Source organism: Simochromis diagramma, unplaced genomic scaffold (genome assembly GCF_900408965.1).
Source record: "Simochromis diagramma unplaced genomic scaffold, fSimDia1.1 OVJJ01000304.1, whole genome shotgun sequence".
In the NCBI taxonomy this organism is placed as follows: domain Eukaryota; kingdom Metazoa; phylum Chordata; class Actinopteri; order Cichliformes; family Cichlidae; genus Simochromis; species Simochromis diagramma.
The window spans coordinates 5,854,343-5,868,973 of record NW_024387030.1 but is presented as its reverse complement, the minus strand read 5'-3'; the positions used below and the strand labels follow the sequence as shown (position 1 = coordinate 5,868,973).

At 38.9% G+C, this 14,631-nt stretch overlaps 1 protein-coding gene across 1 annotated transcript in view; it reads right to left on the bottom strand.

Moving 5' to 3' along the window:
* Nucleotides 1-14,631, bottom strand: part of fndc3ba (fibronectin type III domain containing 3Ba) — a gene marked incomplete at its 5' end in the record, with an annotated part of 45,404 nt that overhangs the window by 10,661 nt on the left and 20,112 nt on the right. Inside the window, 9 exons of the mRNA XM_040041615.1 lie at nt 1,772-1,990; nt 4,897-5,177; nt 9,729-9,878; nt 10,539-10,652; nt 11,283-11,449; nt 12,153-12,258; nt 12,832-12,950; nt 13,545-13,616; nt 14,069-14,204. Coding sequence (XP_039897549.1) covers nt 1,772-1,990; nt 4,897-5,177; nt 9,729-9,878; nt 10,539-10,652; nt 11,283-11,449; nt 12,153-12,258; nt 12,832-12,950; nt 13,545-13,616; nt 14,069-14,204 — 1,364 coding nt within the window. The remainder of the gene's footprint in view (nt 1-1,771; nt 1,991-4,896; nt 5,178-9,728; nt 9,879-10,538; nt 10,653-11,282; nt 11,450-12,152; nt 12,259-12,831; nt 12,951-13,544; nt 13,617-14,068; nt 14,205-14,631) is intronic.

Sequence of the window (14,631 nt, the reverse complement as noted above, 5' to 3'; positions counted from 1 at the left end):
AGCAAGAGACAGAGGAGGGGAGGAGTCAAGGTCAAAAACATAAGTGTAATATCAGAAATGATATTTGCACAGATTATTGCTGGCTATTCAATATGTTTGTTTACCAACCTAAATACTTCAAGATTTCATTAGTTCCCTGCTTTCAATGTGCCCTTCCAATCTCGCTTATTATGTCAGCAATGAAGCTTCTGGTTGCCATGGCTAACTCATACTAAAAAATAAAAACCCTTCTAATTCATTTTAACAGAGCGTGATGAGAAAGAAAAGGGGAAAGCAGAGCAGCGTAGGAGGAGTGCCCTGTAAATCTTCTACGTCCATTCTTAATTTTATATGCCTTTGCACACAAATACACAGTGTACAAGAAACTATGATGCACCACTAACCACTTATACCACCTTTTTTTTTAAACACTTTTAAAATATAAATGTCAGTGATCGCAAGGTACCCTCCCCACACACTGCTCCCCGAGAGCTGCACTGGTGGCTGCCCACTGCCTCACTGGGTGAATGGGTTAAATGCAGAAGCGTATTTTCCCTACGGGGACTAACACATACACATTCTTTCATTTAAATGAGCCACTCCTCATCCCTAAGTCTACAGCATAAACACTTGGGGAAAAAAAGACAAATTAACCTTTAGTTTAGTTGCCAACTATGTTTAATACTCCAACTCCTATAACTTCATCGGGTGCATACAGACACATGCATAATATACCTAACTGCATCCAAGCGTGATTACAAAGAAAGAAAAATGTACATAAATATGCACAAACATTACTGTGGCAGTTAGAAAAGGGTAAACAAAACTGTGAAAGCTGTTTGCATTTGGTATGGCAGAGAGCGATCGCATACCTCTATGTTTGTTTATGTGTATGTGTGTCACAGAAGCTAACAGACCACAGCCTGCCAGTTAGGGACCCATCTGTCAGTTATGGTACCCATTCCAAGGGTATCAAGGTGCCAGCTTGATACAGCCAACCCTTAATTCAAACACTGATAAGGGCCAACCAGAAGGATAAAGGAGGGAGTTAAACAAACTGACAGTTGGGCAGACGGGCTGGTGCGATGCATTACAGATACTCTTAGCTCTAGCTACTTGCAAAAATTCCCTCCTCCTGAACTTTTTTTGCCCCCAGATGTGTATTTGACTCCCTGTCCATGATTATTTTCCATCCTCTCCTCCTCAGTCTGCTAACACTATCTTTCCATTTCTCTTTTTATCGCTGCTGTCTGACCAGTCAATTCAATGAAGGCTTGATTGTTGGGGGCTGCATCCCTGCTGTGTCCAGCTCCACTCAACATGACTACTCCCAGGTACATCTAGTTACTGCACACAGAGAAAAAGGCACAGATCCCCACAAGTACCTTTAATGTTAAATGCACACACTCCCTCGGCTCCCCTCAGCTGCTCTGGTTTTGTCCTCCTAGTATTTGTGTGTTCTTCTCAATGATGTGCATATTTTTAACCTGGGTTCTAATTTGATCAATTGACTAGTTATAGGGTGAGAAGTCCTCTGAGGGCAACATCATAGTTTCAATCCCTTGTTACACATGAGGTTCCATAGATAAACGCAGACTATCGTTCTGTCTATTGCTGTCATAGAGACAGGATTAGTAGGTTAATTGGGTGTTCCACTTTTTGTTTATAAATGGGTAAATATAAGCTTCGAGTCCAAGATTTTAATGTGTTGTTTAAATAAGCTGGACTCAGCCTATTCCCTCAAGTAAACAATGATGATGGAGCAGTATAAACTGGTCCGTGTATACTCCACCTGTGGTTCTTGTCCTCCATCTGTAGTGTGTAGACCATGTCATCAGCAAGCAGAGCACGTGTGTGGCTGGTGTTTTCGCCCCACTTGAGCTTCAGGCTTTGAGGGCCAGCCGCTGAGCATTCGAGTGGGGGCGGCGGTGGCGGGAGAGGGCGTGTCCTCACGATCAGTGGTAAACTGTTGGGACTGGAGCCAATGGCATTCACTGCCTGGATCTGCACACTAAAAATCATGAGAGAGAGCGAGAAAGAGATAGAATTTATTTGTTGAATATTGCACTGTAAAAATGTTTATTATTATTTTATTATTTATCATCTTATATTGATTGGATTTTTGTGGAAATGTCTCTAGTGATGAGAGCCAAACAAGCTAGCATTTAAATTTTACTTGAGCATGTGTGCACTGATTTAAGATCACAAGCCAAAGTATGTGACCGTGAAAGTGCTGTACCATGCAACCTTGAATGCTCTCCATGTATTTGCAGACCTATCTGTCCAATGCTGGACACTAATGTGGTATATTAGCTTTGACCTTGGATGTTTGTGGATCCTTTTGCCTGTTACCATTCTCCTACGTACTCTGCATGATAAGCCTTAAATTTGTCAGACTTCCTGGTCCACATTTTCCCTAAATGTGTACCAAGTTAAGTAACTGCTATCACTGCTACAGGGTGTTTTAGAAGATTTGTGCTAAAGAGAGAACTTAAATACTACAATGTATTCCCTAAAACATAATTATAAAGATTATAAATGACAGAGAAACATCATTTTAAGCACATGCATTTGAACTCGTATGCCATAAAATTTTTGGCATACAACTGGACACACAGACACACACAGCTGCTAATTAAAGAGAATTGGGAGAAATGGATTTCTGTTTTTCAAACTCCCCTGCCGCCTTTCTTCCAGGAAGCCCCCTCTGTTCTTCGCGGTTTTTCTGTCAGTGTCTGATCAGCTTATTAGCATCAATATCAGAGGTCCTCAGCTAGTTGGTATCTTTCTTCTGACATTTAACCACTGATTCTTTGTAACTGCAACCTTTCATTATAATTCATGCAGCTTAGGTAAACATTTTTGTGTTTGTGTCTGTGAGGTAAAGGGCAACATGTATCTATCCAGTGGATAATTAAGGTTATGGATAAAAGATAATAAGAGATTGTGAACAATGTAAAGATAAGGCTTAGCTTTTGATGATAGGTGGGGCTACATTTAGATATGATGAGAGTGAACGTGAATGTTTATTTGTTAGCCCTGTGATGGACAGGCAACCTCTCCGTGTTGTACCTTAACAAACTTTCATCTTAGGCTCAGAACAGATGCAGTTTATTTATTTATTTTTAATTTATGATTTATTTTTTTTACACTGTCAAGAGAAAAAAAACTAGGGGACAAGTAATTGAATAATCTTGAGACTATAATTTCACCAGTGCAAGAACCTCTGACTGGTAAATTATTTAAATCTCACCTCAATGACTCCAAGAAAATCACTAAAGTGAAAATACACATCTAATTTTAGAGGACAAATTGAACTCTGATAATTGAACTGATAATACAGAATGCACCTTCTTTGCACTGCAGCTTTACTTAATGTGTATTCTGTCATTGATGACTAGACCACAAGTATACACTTAAGGGTTTTCTTTGGGGTTTTCTTTTTACTTTAATATGGTTTTGTTATTTATTTGGGGCAAAGATGCAGGAAAGATTTTCAAATCTTGTATTTTGAAGGAAATATTTTAAACTCCATTGACAGAAAATGCAAGTCATCTTAAATCTATATAGATATTTAATTTACAAATATTTAATGTAACTATATTAAATGTTTTATAATTTAACGTATTGTATTGTTGGTGGGAAAAAAAACTAAAAACGAATTTCTTTGTTTTAAAAAACAAACATATGTTTCCTTTTTCATCGGTTTAGAACAAAAACTGAAGTCTAAATACTAATACATAACAATAGTGTGTTTAACCTCCAAGCTGCAAAAAAAATTGTACAAATGTGGGTGTGCACACACACAAACAGCCACAAAAACACACAAATGTTTACTGTGGTCCTTTACAAGGCCACACAGTCAAAGAATATCTGAAGTACAATTCCTGTCGTAAATAACAACCAGAATTCTAGCTATTTGGACACACAAAAACTCCCACAGATTCTCTCAAATGCACACAAACACACGCACAGGCTCACACATGTTCTGTCTCACTGGCAGCCATTATGCAACAGTGTACAGTGACACCGGGTCAAAAACAACCTCAGAATGAAAACAATGGTGCGAGATCACCCTGCCTCTGCACATGTCACCTTACCTTGGATAACCTCTCCCTGTTTGTCTTTTTTAATTAGAATTCAAAGAACTTGCTGCACAATCATATGCATGCTCACAAACACACTTACAAGCAATCACAGACAAGCGGGATCACAACAACACTGGGCATAAAGATGATTAAGGGGCTGTTTACTGCTACTTGAGTACAACATGTTTGAGATCCAAGCTCATGCAATCATCAAACATTTTACCCCTATTTAAATACAGAATGTGTATAAAAAAATAGATGTAGCCTGCTTGTCTGTATGAAAAGAAGCCAATGCAGAAGCTGTAAAACCTGCATTCTCCAAATGGCCAAAGGAGACAGATTGTGTAAATTGAGCTAATGAACCCGCTTCTTACACCCAATTTATGCTTCAGTGGGAAATTTACATCATAGCCTAAGATGTAACTGTAAACCCCTCTGAACCCAATGCCGTAATCTCCAACATAACTTGATGTTGACCTCCCGACAAATCTAACTGTCCTCTATTCTCACTACTTTTCTGCTGTGATTTTTGAATTTATCAGTGATAAAATAGCAATCATCCCCCCAGTATAATAGATAATTATAGGATCACTATAACGAATTATAAATATTAGCAAATTCGTAGAAGGATATCAATGAAACTATTGGAACTGATGTGAGGGAAGGTACAAAGAAGTGGAAAAATTAGAGCGCCAAATATGTTTGCACCAGCATTTTATTTCTTTCTATGGGCTGGCACCGCATATGAAAAAATGGGACACAACCACACGGTAATTAACATGTAATGCACCACACACAAGCATAAATGCTTTGGTTTAGCTAGCATTACCTGTATTCACTGTCTGGCTGCAGGCCTGTGACAAGGTGAGTTGTCCCTGAATCCACAGTGATGGTTTGGTCGTCCAGGGTGATGACGTAGGAGGTAATCTCGGCCCCGTTACAGTTTGGCTCCTCCCACTTCAGGTGGAGGCAGGTAGACGGGGAGTGGCCCGTCTCTGAGGAGGTCGGGAGATCCAGGGGGGTAAGGGATGATACCTGGTCAGGATTTGTAGCTGGGGTCTGGAAACTGCTCTGCTCACTATATGGACCAGCACCCGCCTGATTGACCGCCTGAGTGGGAGACACAGAAACACAGAGGGGGTGAGAGAGATTGAAGAGGGGGGGAAACTGCTGTGATTGATAGTGCTGAGATAGAGGATCCCGGTGATAGAACAGAGGTGAGGAGAGGGATAAAAAGAAAGGGATAAGTGAAGACTAAAACCAAGGCAGACAGATGATGATTAACAATAAGAAGGGAAGAAGATAAATATGAAGGGATTTATTAATAAGCACAGGACAAAGAGCAAGACAACGTTAAATGGGAGGGACTGATATAGAAAACTGAATAGACAAGAAAACTAGCAGAAAGACATGAATTCAAATTAGTTTGAAAGAGCATTAATCCTTTACTTGTGGTGTCAAACACATTAATATTCAGCTCAAGTATCCACTATTAAATGCCTTTCAATCGCTCGTTGTAATAGTCACCTTCATTGCCTCTTACAGACTTCGAGAGGAGGAAGGAAGGACAAAATTGGCATTTTATATACATCTTGTCCATTCGGAAAGCTTGAACTAAAAATAAAAAATGTAGATAAATTGCTTCCTTCCATCCATTTTTGTATGGAGCGCCAGGACTGCCATAATGAATTAATTAAATACACCATTAAATAATTAATTAAATGTGGCAATAATTAATTAAAATTTGAATTAATTAATTAAATAAATAGTTATGACACATGTAATTAATTAATTATTGATACATTTAATTAATTCTTTATGTATTTCACATTTTAATTAATTATTGACACATTTAATTAATTATTTAATGATATATTTATTTATTTCATTTTGGCAGTCCTGGCGCCTGGCTCTCATCTTGAATTAATTTTATCTGTCAGCCTCACCCATCAAACTCAGGGGGCGGGGTTAACGCTGCCCATGCAGCTTCTCTAACATTTGATTGGTTGCCGTGCAAAGTAAGTCAAAACAGGTCGATCCTAGATAATCGATTGCTTGTGTAGACTTGGGGCAGCCAGGTATCCCAGAATGCAGATCAAATCACAGGCAGCAATGGTGGTGGTGTAGTTTTAAAATACCCCGTTTTTCTGTCACCAACTACACTTTTAACAGTGTTTTAGCCGCGAATGTCGCACCGTATGTCTGGTCAGGTTGTCAACATAGAACATGTTTGCAAAAGTGCTCAGATGTTTTCAGAGATTTCACTAGCTCTGCTAACAGTCAGCATGCAGAGTGCACCCAGGGGGTTACGTTAACCGGTTTGTTTACATATTCCACTCTCCGTGTTCCACATGTTGCATTCGCAGATTCTCATTTTCACCGAACGATCGTCTCTTTCCGCCTGGTCTTGTGTCTCTGTGCTTCTGTAACATAAAGAACGAGCTGACATTTTTCTCACGAAACCAGCGATCAGCTCAACAGACCCTCAGTTTACCTGCATGCATCCTCCTCCTCACCTGTCAGCTGTTTAACACCTGCTGCTAATTCAAGAAACACGCCTACGTTACCTGGTGATAGTCACAGTTTAACTGGGCAGCCGGTGCTCGATATAACGCAATGTCAGCGCATTTTTCTGCACAAGATAAGGAAATATAGTGTTTTCCCCGAGCGCAGAGCTGCTGGAGCTTGTTTCCTTACAGAGCACTTTATAGGCGAACCAGCTTCATCAGCGGCTGATGTCCAATCACCGGCACACAGCTTTGAAACCTCACCTTAGTTTTAGCTCTCAGTGGTTAAACGCTGGACTTCATTCACTCAGGTTCTGTCTGTCGGGTCACGTTTACTTCGCTGTTTTATTTACAACTGAGCAAATCGGTTTGGCTGAGGTTAAAGTTACGTTTCATAACTGCATAGTTTCACAGACGTTTAATGGTTCACTGGCACATGTGTTAGACTGAACTATTCGCTTTTCTTTATCTGGTGTGTTTTGGATTTAACAGTGAATTTTGAGATTAAACTGACTTTTAAAATGTTTTTATACAAAGAGGAAAGAGAAGGCGCATTTCCACCGAGAGGAGCAGGGTTTGCAACAGCATATTCATCATGAAGTCTGCAACCTGGACAGAAATATTATATCATCTGTTTTTTAATAGTTATTCAACTGTATTCTAAGCACCAGCTGTCTGTTAGAATGTGATTTTTTTCCTCTCTCTTTTGTTTTTGTTTTTTTGCTTTTTCGGTCATGTTATGTTTAACTGTCAAAGGTTTGTTACAAACTATGAAACACATCATGCAGACTTCTGGATGTTAGAAGAAAACTAATACTGCTCATGAATGAGACTAAAGGCAGGAAGGGGTCCTTTAAAACTAAACATGTTAATAGGACCTCCCTATTTATATCATAGTTTATGATATAGCACGTGTATTTCAGTAATAGCCTGCTGATTTCAGTGTAGTGGTGAACAGTCGCACAGCTCACGTAGGCGTTATCTGTGATACTCCTTAACTATAATTTATCCAAGTTAACTTCAGTTGACCATTCAGACGGTTCTTTTGCAATGAAAAACATAAACACCCATGCTGCCGGTAGGTTTCCTCAGTGCCAGCTGTTAACATTATAGCTGCTTATGCAGTAACCATGGTAACCACGGACTCTGAGCGGCTGGCTCGACGGAGGTCAGACAACAATTTTACATGTATGATCTTAAAACAGGACACAGCCACTATACGTGCTGGCCTCATATCAAATGTGAAGGCAGACTGAGTCTATGTTTGACGTTTGTTTATATCTAATCTTCCTTTTCAAACATTTAAACAGCAGCGAGTCTGCAGCTGAGGGAATACAAACTCAAATTGTCGGAACAGGTTTGCTCGTTTCTTGGATTCATTTGGTGATTTATTAAATGTATAACTGTTATTCTAATCTGCTGCTGGGTCTCTTACACTTTTCTTTATGCTGTATATTTTGGGGGATTGCTTGCGAGGCGAGCGGGTCTATCCCACGCTTTGCCGTGAGACTGGGCAGACATCTCCGAAATCATCGAAGCACTTTTGCAAAGAGGCTGTATCTTGACAAAAACCGACCAGACATATGAAGATTAAACCACTACATTCTCGGCTAAAAAAATATTAAAACGGTATTTGGTGACACACAAACAGGGTTTTTCAAAGTTCAGTTCTGTTAGTTTCCACATGCCGGTTGTTGTGTGCTAAAAACAATGGCCACCAGGCCAAAGCAATGGTTTTGACTCGATCAGCGTTAACCCCGCCCCGTGGGTTTGATGGGTGAGGCTGACAGATAAAATTATTTCAAGATGAGAGCCAGGCGCCAGGACTGCCAAAATGAAATAAATAAATATATCATTAAATAATTAATTACATGTGTCAATAATTAATTAAAATGTGAAATACATAAATAATTAATTAAATGTGTCAATAATTAATTAATTACATGTGTCATAACTATTTATTTAATTAATTAATTTCAATTTTAATTAATTATTGCCACATTTAATTAATTATTTAATGGTGTATTTAATTAATTCATTATGGCAGTCCTGGCGTTCCATATTTTTGAGCCTTGTAATAGTTACATGTAAAAAGCAACATTAATGGATTAAATGTACTTAGCAAATCCAAGCAGATGAGCAGTGTTTGTTTGCTTGTAAAAATGCACTGTAGCCACTTTCCAAAAACAGCCAAGCACCATTCACGAGTAGATACCAAGGAGAAGGAATCTACAATGTGCACTTATAAATAAATCCTTGATGGTTTATCTCAGCATTATACTATCTAGATAACTCTGGGTCCAGCAAGAAAAGTTATACTTCAGTAGTTTCTCGGATTTATCCTCAGCTGTCAAATTTATTTTGCAGAGGCTAGAAAAACACATAGAAACTGATTTAACTTATCCTTACATTGGCGTCCCCCCATTCAAAACATTCTCATAAAACAAGTGCGTGTCAGGTTGTGCAGATTTGAAACACTGCTACAGAAGATGAACCAGTACAAGTTCATTCAGGTATAGAACGTATGGAGTCACACAGAGTTCAACCAAGTCAGCGCCTCTGGTGTGATCCATTCCTGCAATCTTCTTAAGGTGTACAGATATGAACACACAGGCGTACACTTCTAGTGCACAGAGACAAGAGAAATCACATACATGTAGGAAAGCAATTATTAGGACGGTAGGTTGACCTTGGATTGTCAACCTATTAACTATTAACCGATTATAAATAATCCTATAAAGATGTGAGCCATAAAGCATGTTGTTATTGGATTCATAGCTTCAGAGGGTACAAGACAGAAAGGGAGTAAGGGAGAGAGTTAGACAAACAGAAGGAGAAGGAGAAAGACGGCACTTATTTATGCACCACATTAAGGGTCAGAATACAAATTGAATCAATGACCATCAATCTTTCCCTGGAGTCTGAGTGTTTGTGTTGCAGCATCTTGGTTTCATGTTTCCAGGCTGAATTTTTGTCACGCTCACAATTCAGCTATTTCTTTTGTTTCTGGAAGTGCTTATGTTCCATAAACTAGTACATTCTTCTTTTCTCATTGTCAGTTTAACTATGCATGGCTTCAACATAAGTGAATGTTGTATGCCTGTCTATGTTCATCTAAATCCACTGTAGGGATATCTAGTAGTGTGTGCACTACCTGTAGCCTGCAGCAGTAATTTGTGGCAGGTGTCAAATCTGACAGTTCACACTGCGTGGCAGATCCGCAGTAGATGAGCTCCATGGGTTCATCTTCCCTCGCCCACTCCAAACGATATTCAGAGATGTCTGTACCCGAACCCTCAGGGCTCTGCAATAGAAACAAAATCAGCTCAATGGAATTAACAGATACCTGAAAGTTAATGGTCTTGTTTTGCAAACCCAAAATGCAAAACAAATTTTTTATTTTTTCCATCTAAACTTAAGTCTATTGAGGTAGGTAAGTATTTGGACCCACTTTTATTGTCATTTAACCTTGGTAAATCACCACAGCAGATTTGAAATCAAATGGTCAAGATCTGATTAAAGTGCAGACTTAATTCAAAGGTTTTAACAAAAGTACAGCATTAACTGTTTAGAAATTACAGCCATTATAACCATGCATAGTCTGATAGTTATACCATGGTTGCATAGTTACTGGCCAGGTGAGGCCTGTTCCTTAATTTTCCAATGACAAATTAGGTATATAAATCAAAAGTGTGCAACCTTCATTTGGTATATTTTCAGTGGAATATGTGGAGTATGGGGACCAAAAAATGATGAATGTGACTATTAGACTGAAAAACAAAAAAAGATACCCTTTAAAGTGATAGGAAAAAAAACTTTAGGAGTGGCCAAATCAGCAAGCTGGTATATTCTTAAGAAGGAATGAGCCTGCTAAGCAACACCAAAAGGCCCAAAAGTTTTTTGTTCCTTCCATACACTGTTTATTTCCTTTGATAAATGCAGCTGTGTTTTTGGTTTGCCTCACCTCCCAGTTGAGTGTTACACAGGTGTTACTGGTGAGTGTGATTATGGGAACTCCACACTGGGCAGGAGGACCCGCTGCAGTCGTCACCTCTGTAGGCTCAGAGTATGGTCCGTACTAAGGGAGACACAGATCGATTGACACAAAATAAATGAGAAAGTTGAATCGTTTAGACAGTAAAAAGTTTACAAAAGCTGAAAATCAAATTCTAATCCCAAACTGAAAAGCTGTGAAATATAGACACAGTCATCTTGTTCAATAAGCAACTGTGCTGAGGTTTTGGCGCCATCTAATTCACTTTCAGGTGACTGGATAATCAAAACAATCAAATCTTATAATATTAAGTTAATTTTCTAGGGCACACTGATCCAACTACTCAGCGTCTGTGTCTACACCTACGGTTTTAAGTTGAATTTTCTGCTTGTTGCTTAATATTGGATGTGTATTAAGAGCTCCCAAGTTCGTGTGCTCAATATGCAGAGCAAATTTCAAAGCCATAAGTAAACAAACGCTATTTAATTCAATATTTCATGCTTAGTTGTTATAAAACATCCCTTCTCTTATAGGCTGACCTATTAAAGTGGCTGGATCAAGCTTCAAAAGGTTTCAGCTACGATTTTCTGTTGTTCTTTAATGGATTTTATGGTCTAGCCTGGTGAATTACCAGATCGTCATGGCTTTCATTTATTTATTTTCATTTTTATTATTGATCACACTCTTGCTTTGATAAGCCAGACAGTTTCTCACCCCAGCCTCATTGGCAGCCCCCAGTCTGAAGCTATATGTTGCACCAGGAAGCAAACTAGCGACAGTGCACTGTAGCTCCGAGCCACGATACACCTCCGTTGGCTTGGTGTCTCCCTCACTCATCTCCAGACTGTACACACACTCCTCACACACTCCCTCAGGGGAGTCTAAGAAGATCAAATAAGAGAGAGCGATAAGAAGAAACATTTACAGTGAAACTAACAACAATACATGAATTTAAAAATGATTTGTGATGAAAATACACAATACATATGTCACGATATCTTGTTATACATAAAATCTTAATGATGTATTCAGTATTTCACAAGCTTTTTATACTGCTTACAGATTAATACACAGGGTATATTTTGAATACTTTCTAGGGGTTTTTCCCCATAAACCTGGTGCTATTCTCTGCTTGCAGAAAGACGAAAGTAATAAATAATGGTGACAGTGGGGAAAACCCTCCAATACTTTATGTTTGACCTTCAGCTCGAGTCAGTAATTGCAGCTGCAGCAGTGCCTGAATGTGAGCTGATTAGAGACATGACCAGCTGTATTAAACTGGTAAAAGAAAGAACTTCCTCAGCATGGCAGGCTGGAAGACCTTTTCCTGCCAAGAGATAACAGTACTAATCTGCAATAATAGGCTGACATTAGGAGAGTTAAGTCAAATATGAGGCTAGGTTAGGCATTTAATGAGCTAAATTAGGGCTCAATTAGGCTGAAACGTGGTTGACTCAGCTTACATTAGAATTGGCCAGGGAAACATTAAATGGCCAGAAGGTGATTTAGCTGCCTTATACAAAAATAATTCGAATATATTCTAGTAAATAAAAGTAAACAGCGTGCGTGTATGCCTGAACTCACCCCATTCTAACTGCACCTCCTTGTGTTTGGCTTTACCGACAATCCTTGGCGGCTGGCAGGGCCCTGGTGGGACACTTAATGTACGGACTTGAACACTATCAGTGCACTTAAAGAGAAAAAAATAAAAGGAACAAAAGACAATTACAGATAGGCTTAATTATTGGTGTACATGTATAATTTTAGGAAAGATTACTGAAAAGATTGTTTGACAACAACAACTATATTTTTCAGTGCAAAATATCTGTTGAAATTCCCATCATATTTAGATAGTGAGCAGGTACTTCATGTCCCTTGGTACCTATGGAGTTGAATGAACAAAAAGTTTGTGGAGTTCCTCAGGGCTTTATTCTTGGACCTCTCCTATCAAACAGACTTTTTTTTTTTTAACTTAGATTATAGAATATTGCTATTTTTTGTATTATTGTTACGCAGATGACATACAACTGTACATATTAGTGTAACCTCAGACTGACAGTTTACAACACTCACTCAAAAAAATTGACTAAAATTTATTATTGGACGTGCAAAAACTTCACACAACTGAACTTAGATGGGCCTGAAATTGCCCCCATTGCCTTAAAGAAAAAAGAAACATATGTATGTATGTATATATATGTATGTCAATGTGTGTGTGTGTATTGCTGAAATTTGTGTATGCATGCATGTATGTGAATCTTACTGGGCTGTGTCCTCCGGTGGTGATACTACACACACGTAGGTGATAAACGGTCCCTGGTCTCAGTCGCTCACACACACACTGTGTTGCCGGACCACTGTACGCTACTTCCCATTGGTTTGCTGCACACACACACACACATAACAAGGAATTACACTAAAGCACATACACATAATCAGCTGCTGTTTTGTATTTCTGCAGTTTCCAGAAACAGAATCCCACTGACAACGCTTTGTTCCTGTTCTGCTGTTGATGGATTGCGTATGCCTGTGAAATATAATACTCTCCCTGTGAAGCAGCACTATGCCGTGCAAATATAGGCCTTGTTTACATCACAGCGTAAATTTCCTAGCAGAAGTGTATTGTGTTTCTGTAATGCATAATACTATGTTATCTCTACAGACTGAATGTACCTAAAAGTGAAGTTTGAATAAACCTAATATGGCAGAGTCATTCGTTTCAATGACCACATCTTTTTAAGAAGAAAAAGGTTTTAAAAAGCCTGTCTTGATATCACAGGACAGTGTAAATACAAGCTAGATAAAATCATCCAGATGACTTTTTATGACTCAATTATGGCTTCTATTTTTTTTTAGGCTGGTAGTTGAGAAAAGTTAAACAGCACACGAAGAGAAAAAGGTCTGTCCTAAGATGCTGGAAAATCTTTCATGGTATGTTTGAATAGATACAGTGACAGACAGATATAACACAGGTACCTTCAGAACATCCCTCTGAGATCTCAAGCAGGTACGTAAGAGCTTCAGATCCCCCATTGTCCATTGGAGGATCTGTCAAAACAATTGATGAACTGATTTTAGTTTGGAATATTATTGCACATAAACAATATTCCAATTCGCAGGAGACAACATGTAGAAAATAACTGTTATTATTGTAGTTACTTTAGTTAGCTAAATTATTTTATCTGGGACATTAATATCAATACCAAAAATCTATCTGTTGCAGTCTTATGTATTTTTTGCAATTCTTCTGAAAGTGTGAAACACACTAACAGCAAACAGTGTCAGGATTCAGTTTGATCTGGATCAAGTCAACTTTGTTTCTGTACGAAGTTATGACTTTTTTTTGGTTTGGACTGTGGTCCGGGGAAGGTTGCACACATGTAGTCTTGGCTTGGATAATGCTGAAAAGTCTGTACCAAATCAATTTTGTATGAAAGCATCTCAATGAGTATCTGTATGTATACGATATGATATATGCGCATGGATGTGTGCCTCTTTACCCCATGTGACAGTAAATCCATAGGGTGTTGCCTCTGTGACACAGGGTGCAGATGGAGGGCCCGGTTTGTCTGGATTGGTGGTGCAAACCAAAACTTCACTTGGACTGCTCTTTCCCTCCATGTTTGATGCTATGAGCTGCAGGAAGAGAGGTGGACAAAAGGGACAATTAGAGACACAGAGCACGTAACAAAGGTACAAAGACAAAGAGTGTAGTGAGGGATCAGAAATCGAGAATAGGTTGATAGAAAGGCCTAAATTAGGCTCAGTGATTGAACAGGCGACTGCATGCTGCAAGGCCAAACTGTACTAGCCTGGGTTCAATTCCAACCCAAGGCCCTTTGCTGCACATCATCACTGCTCCCATTCTCCCTGCTTTCCTTTCTCTTTTTACTTAAATTTGTCTAATACTGGTCAGAAAAATCCAAAAAGTAGATAAAGGATGAAACGAAGGGGAAGAGAAAAAGAGGAAAGAAGAAAAGGCAAAAAGAATATAGACAGAGTGGAAAACTGAGAAAAGAGCCACAGCAAGCCAAGCAGAGACACACAAAAGAATTTCTGAAAA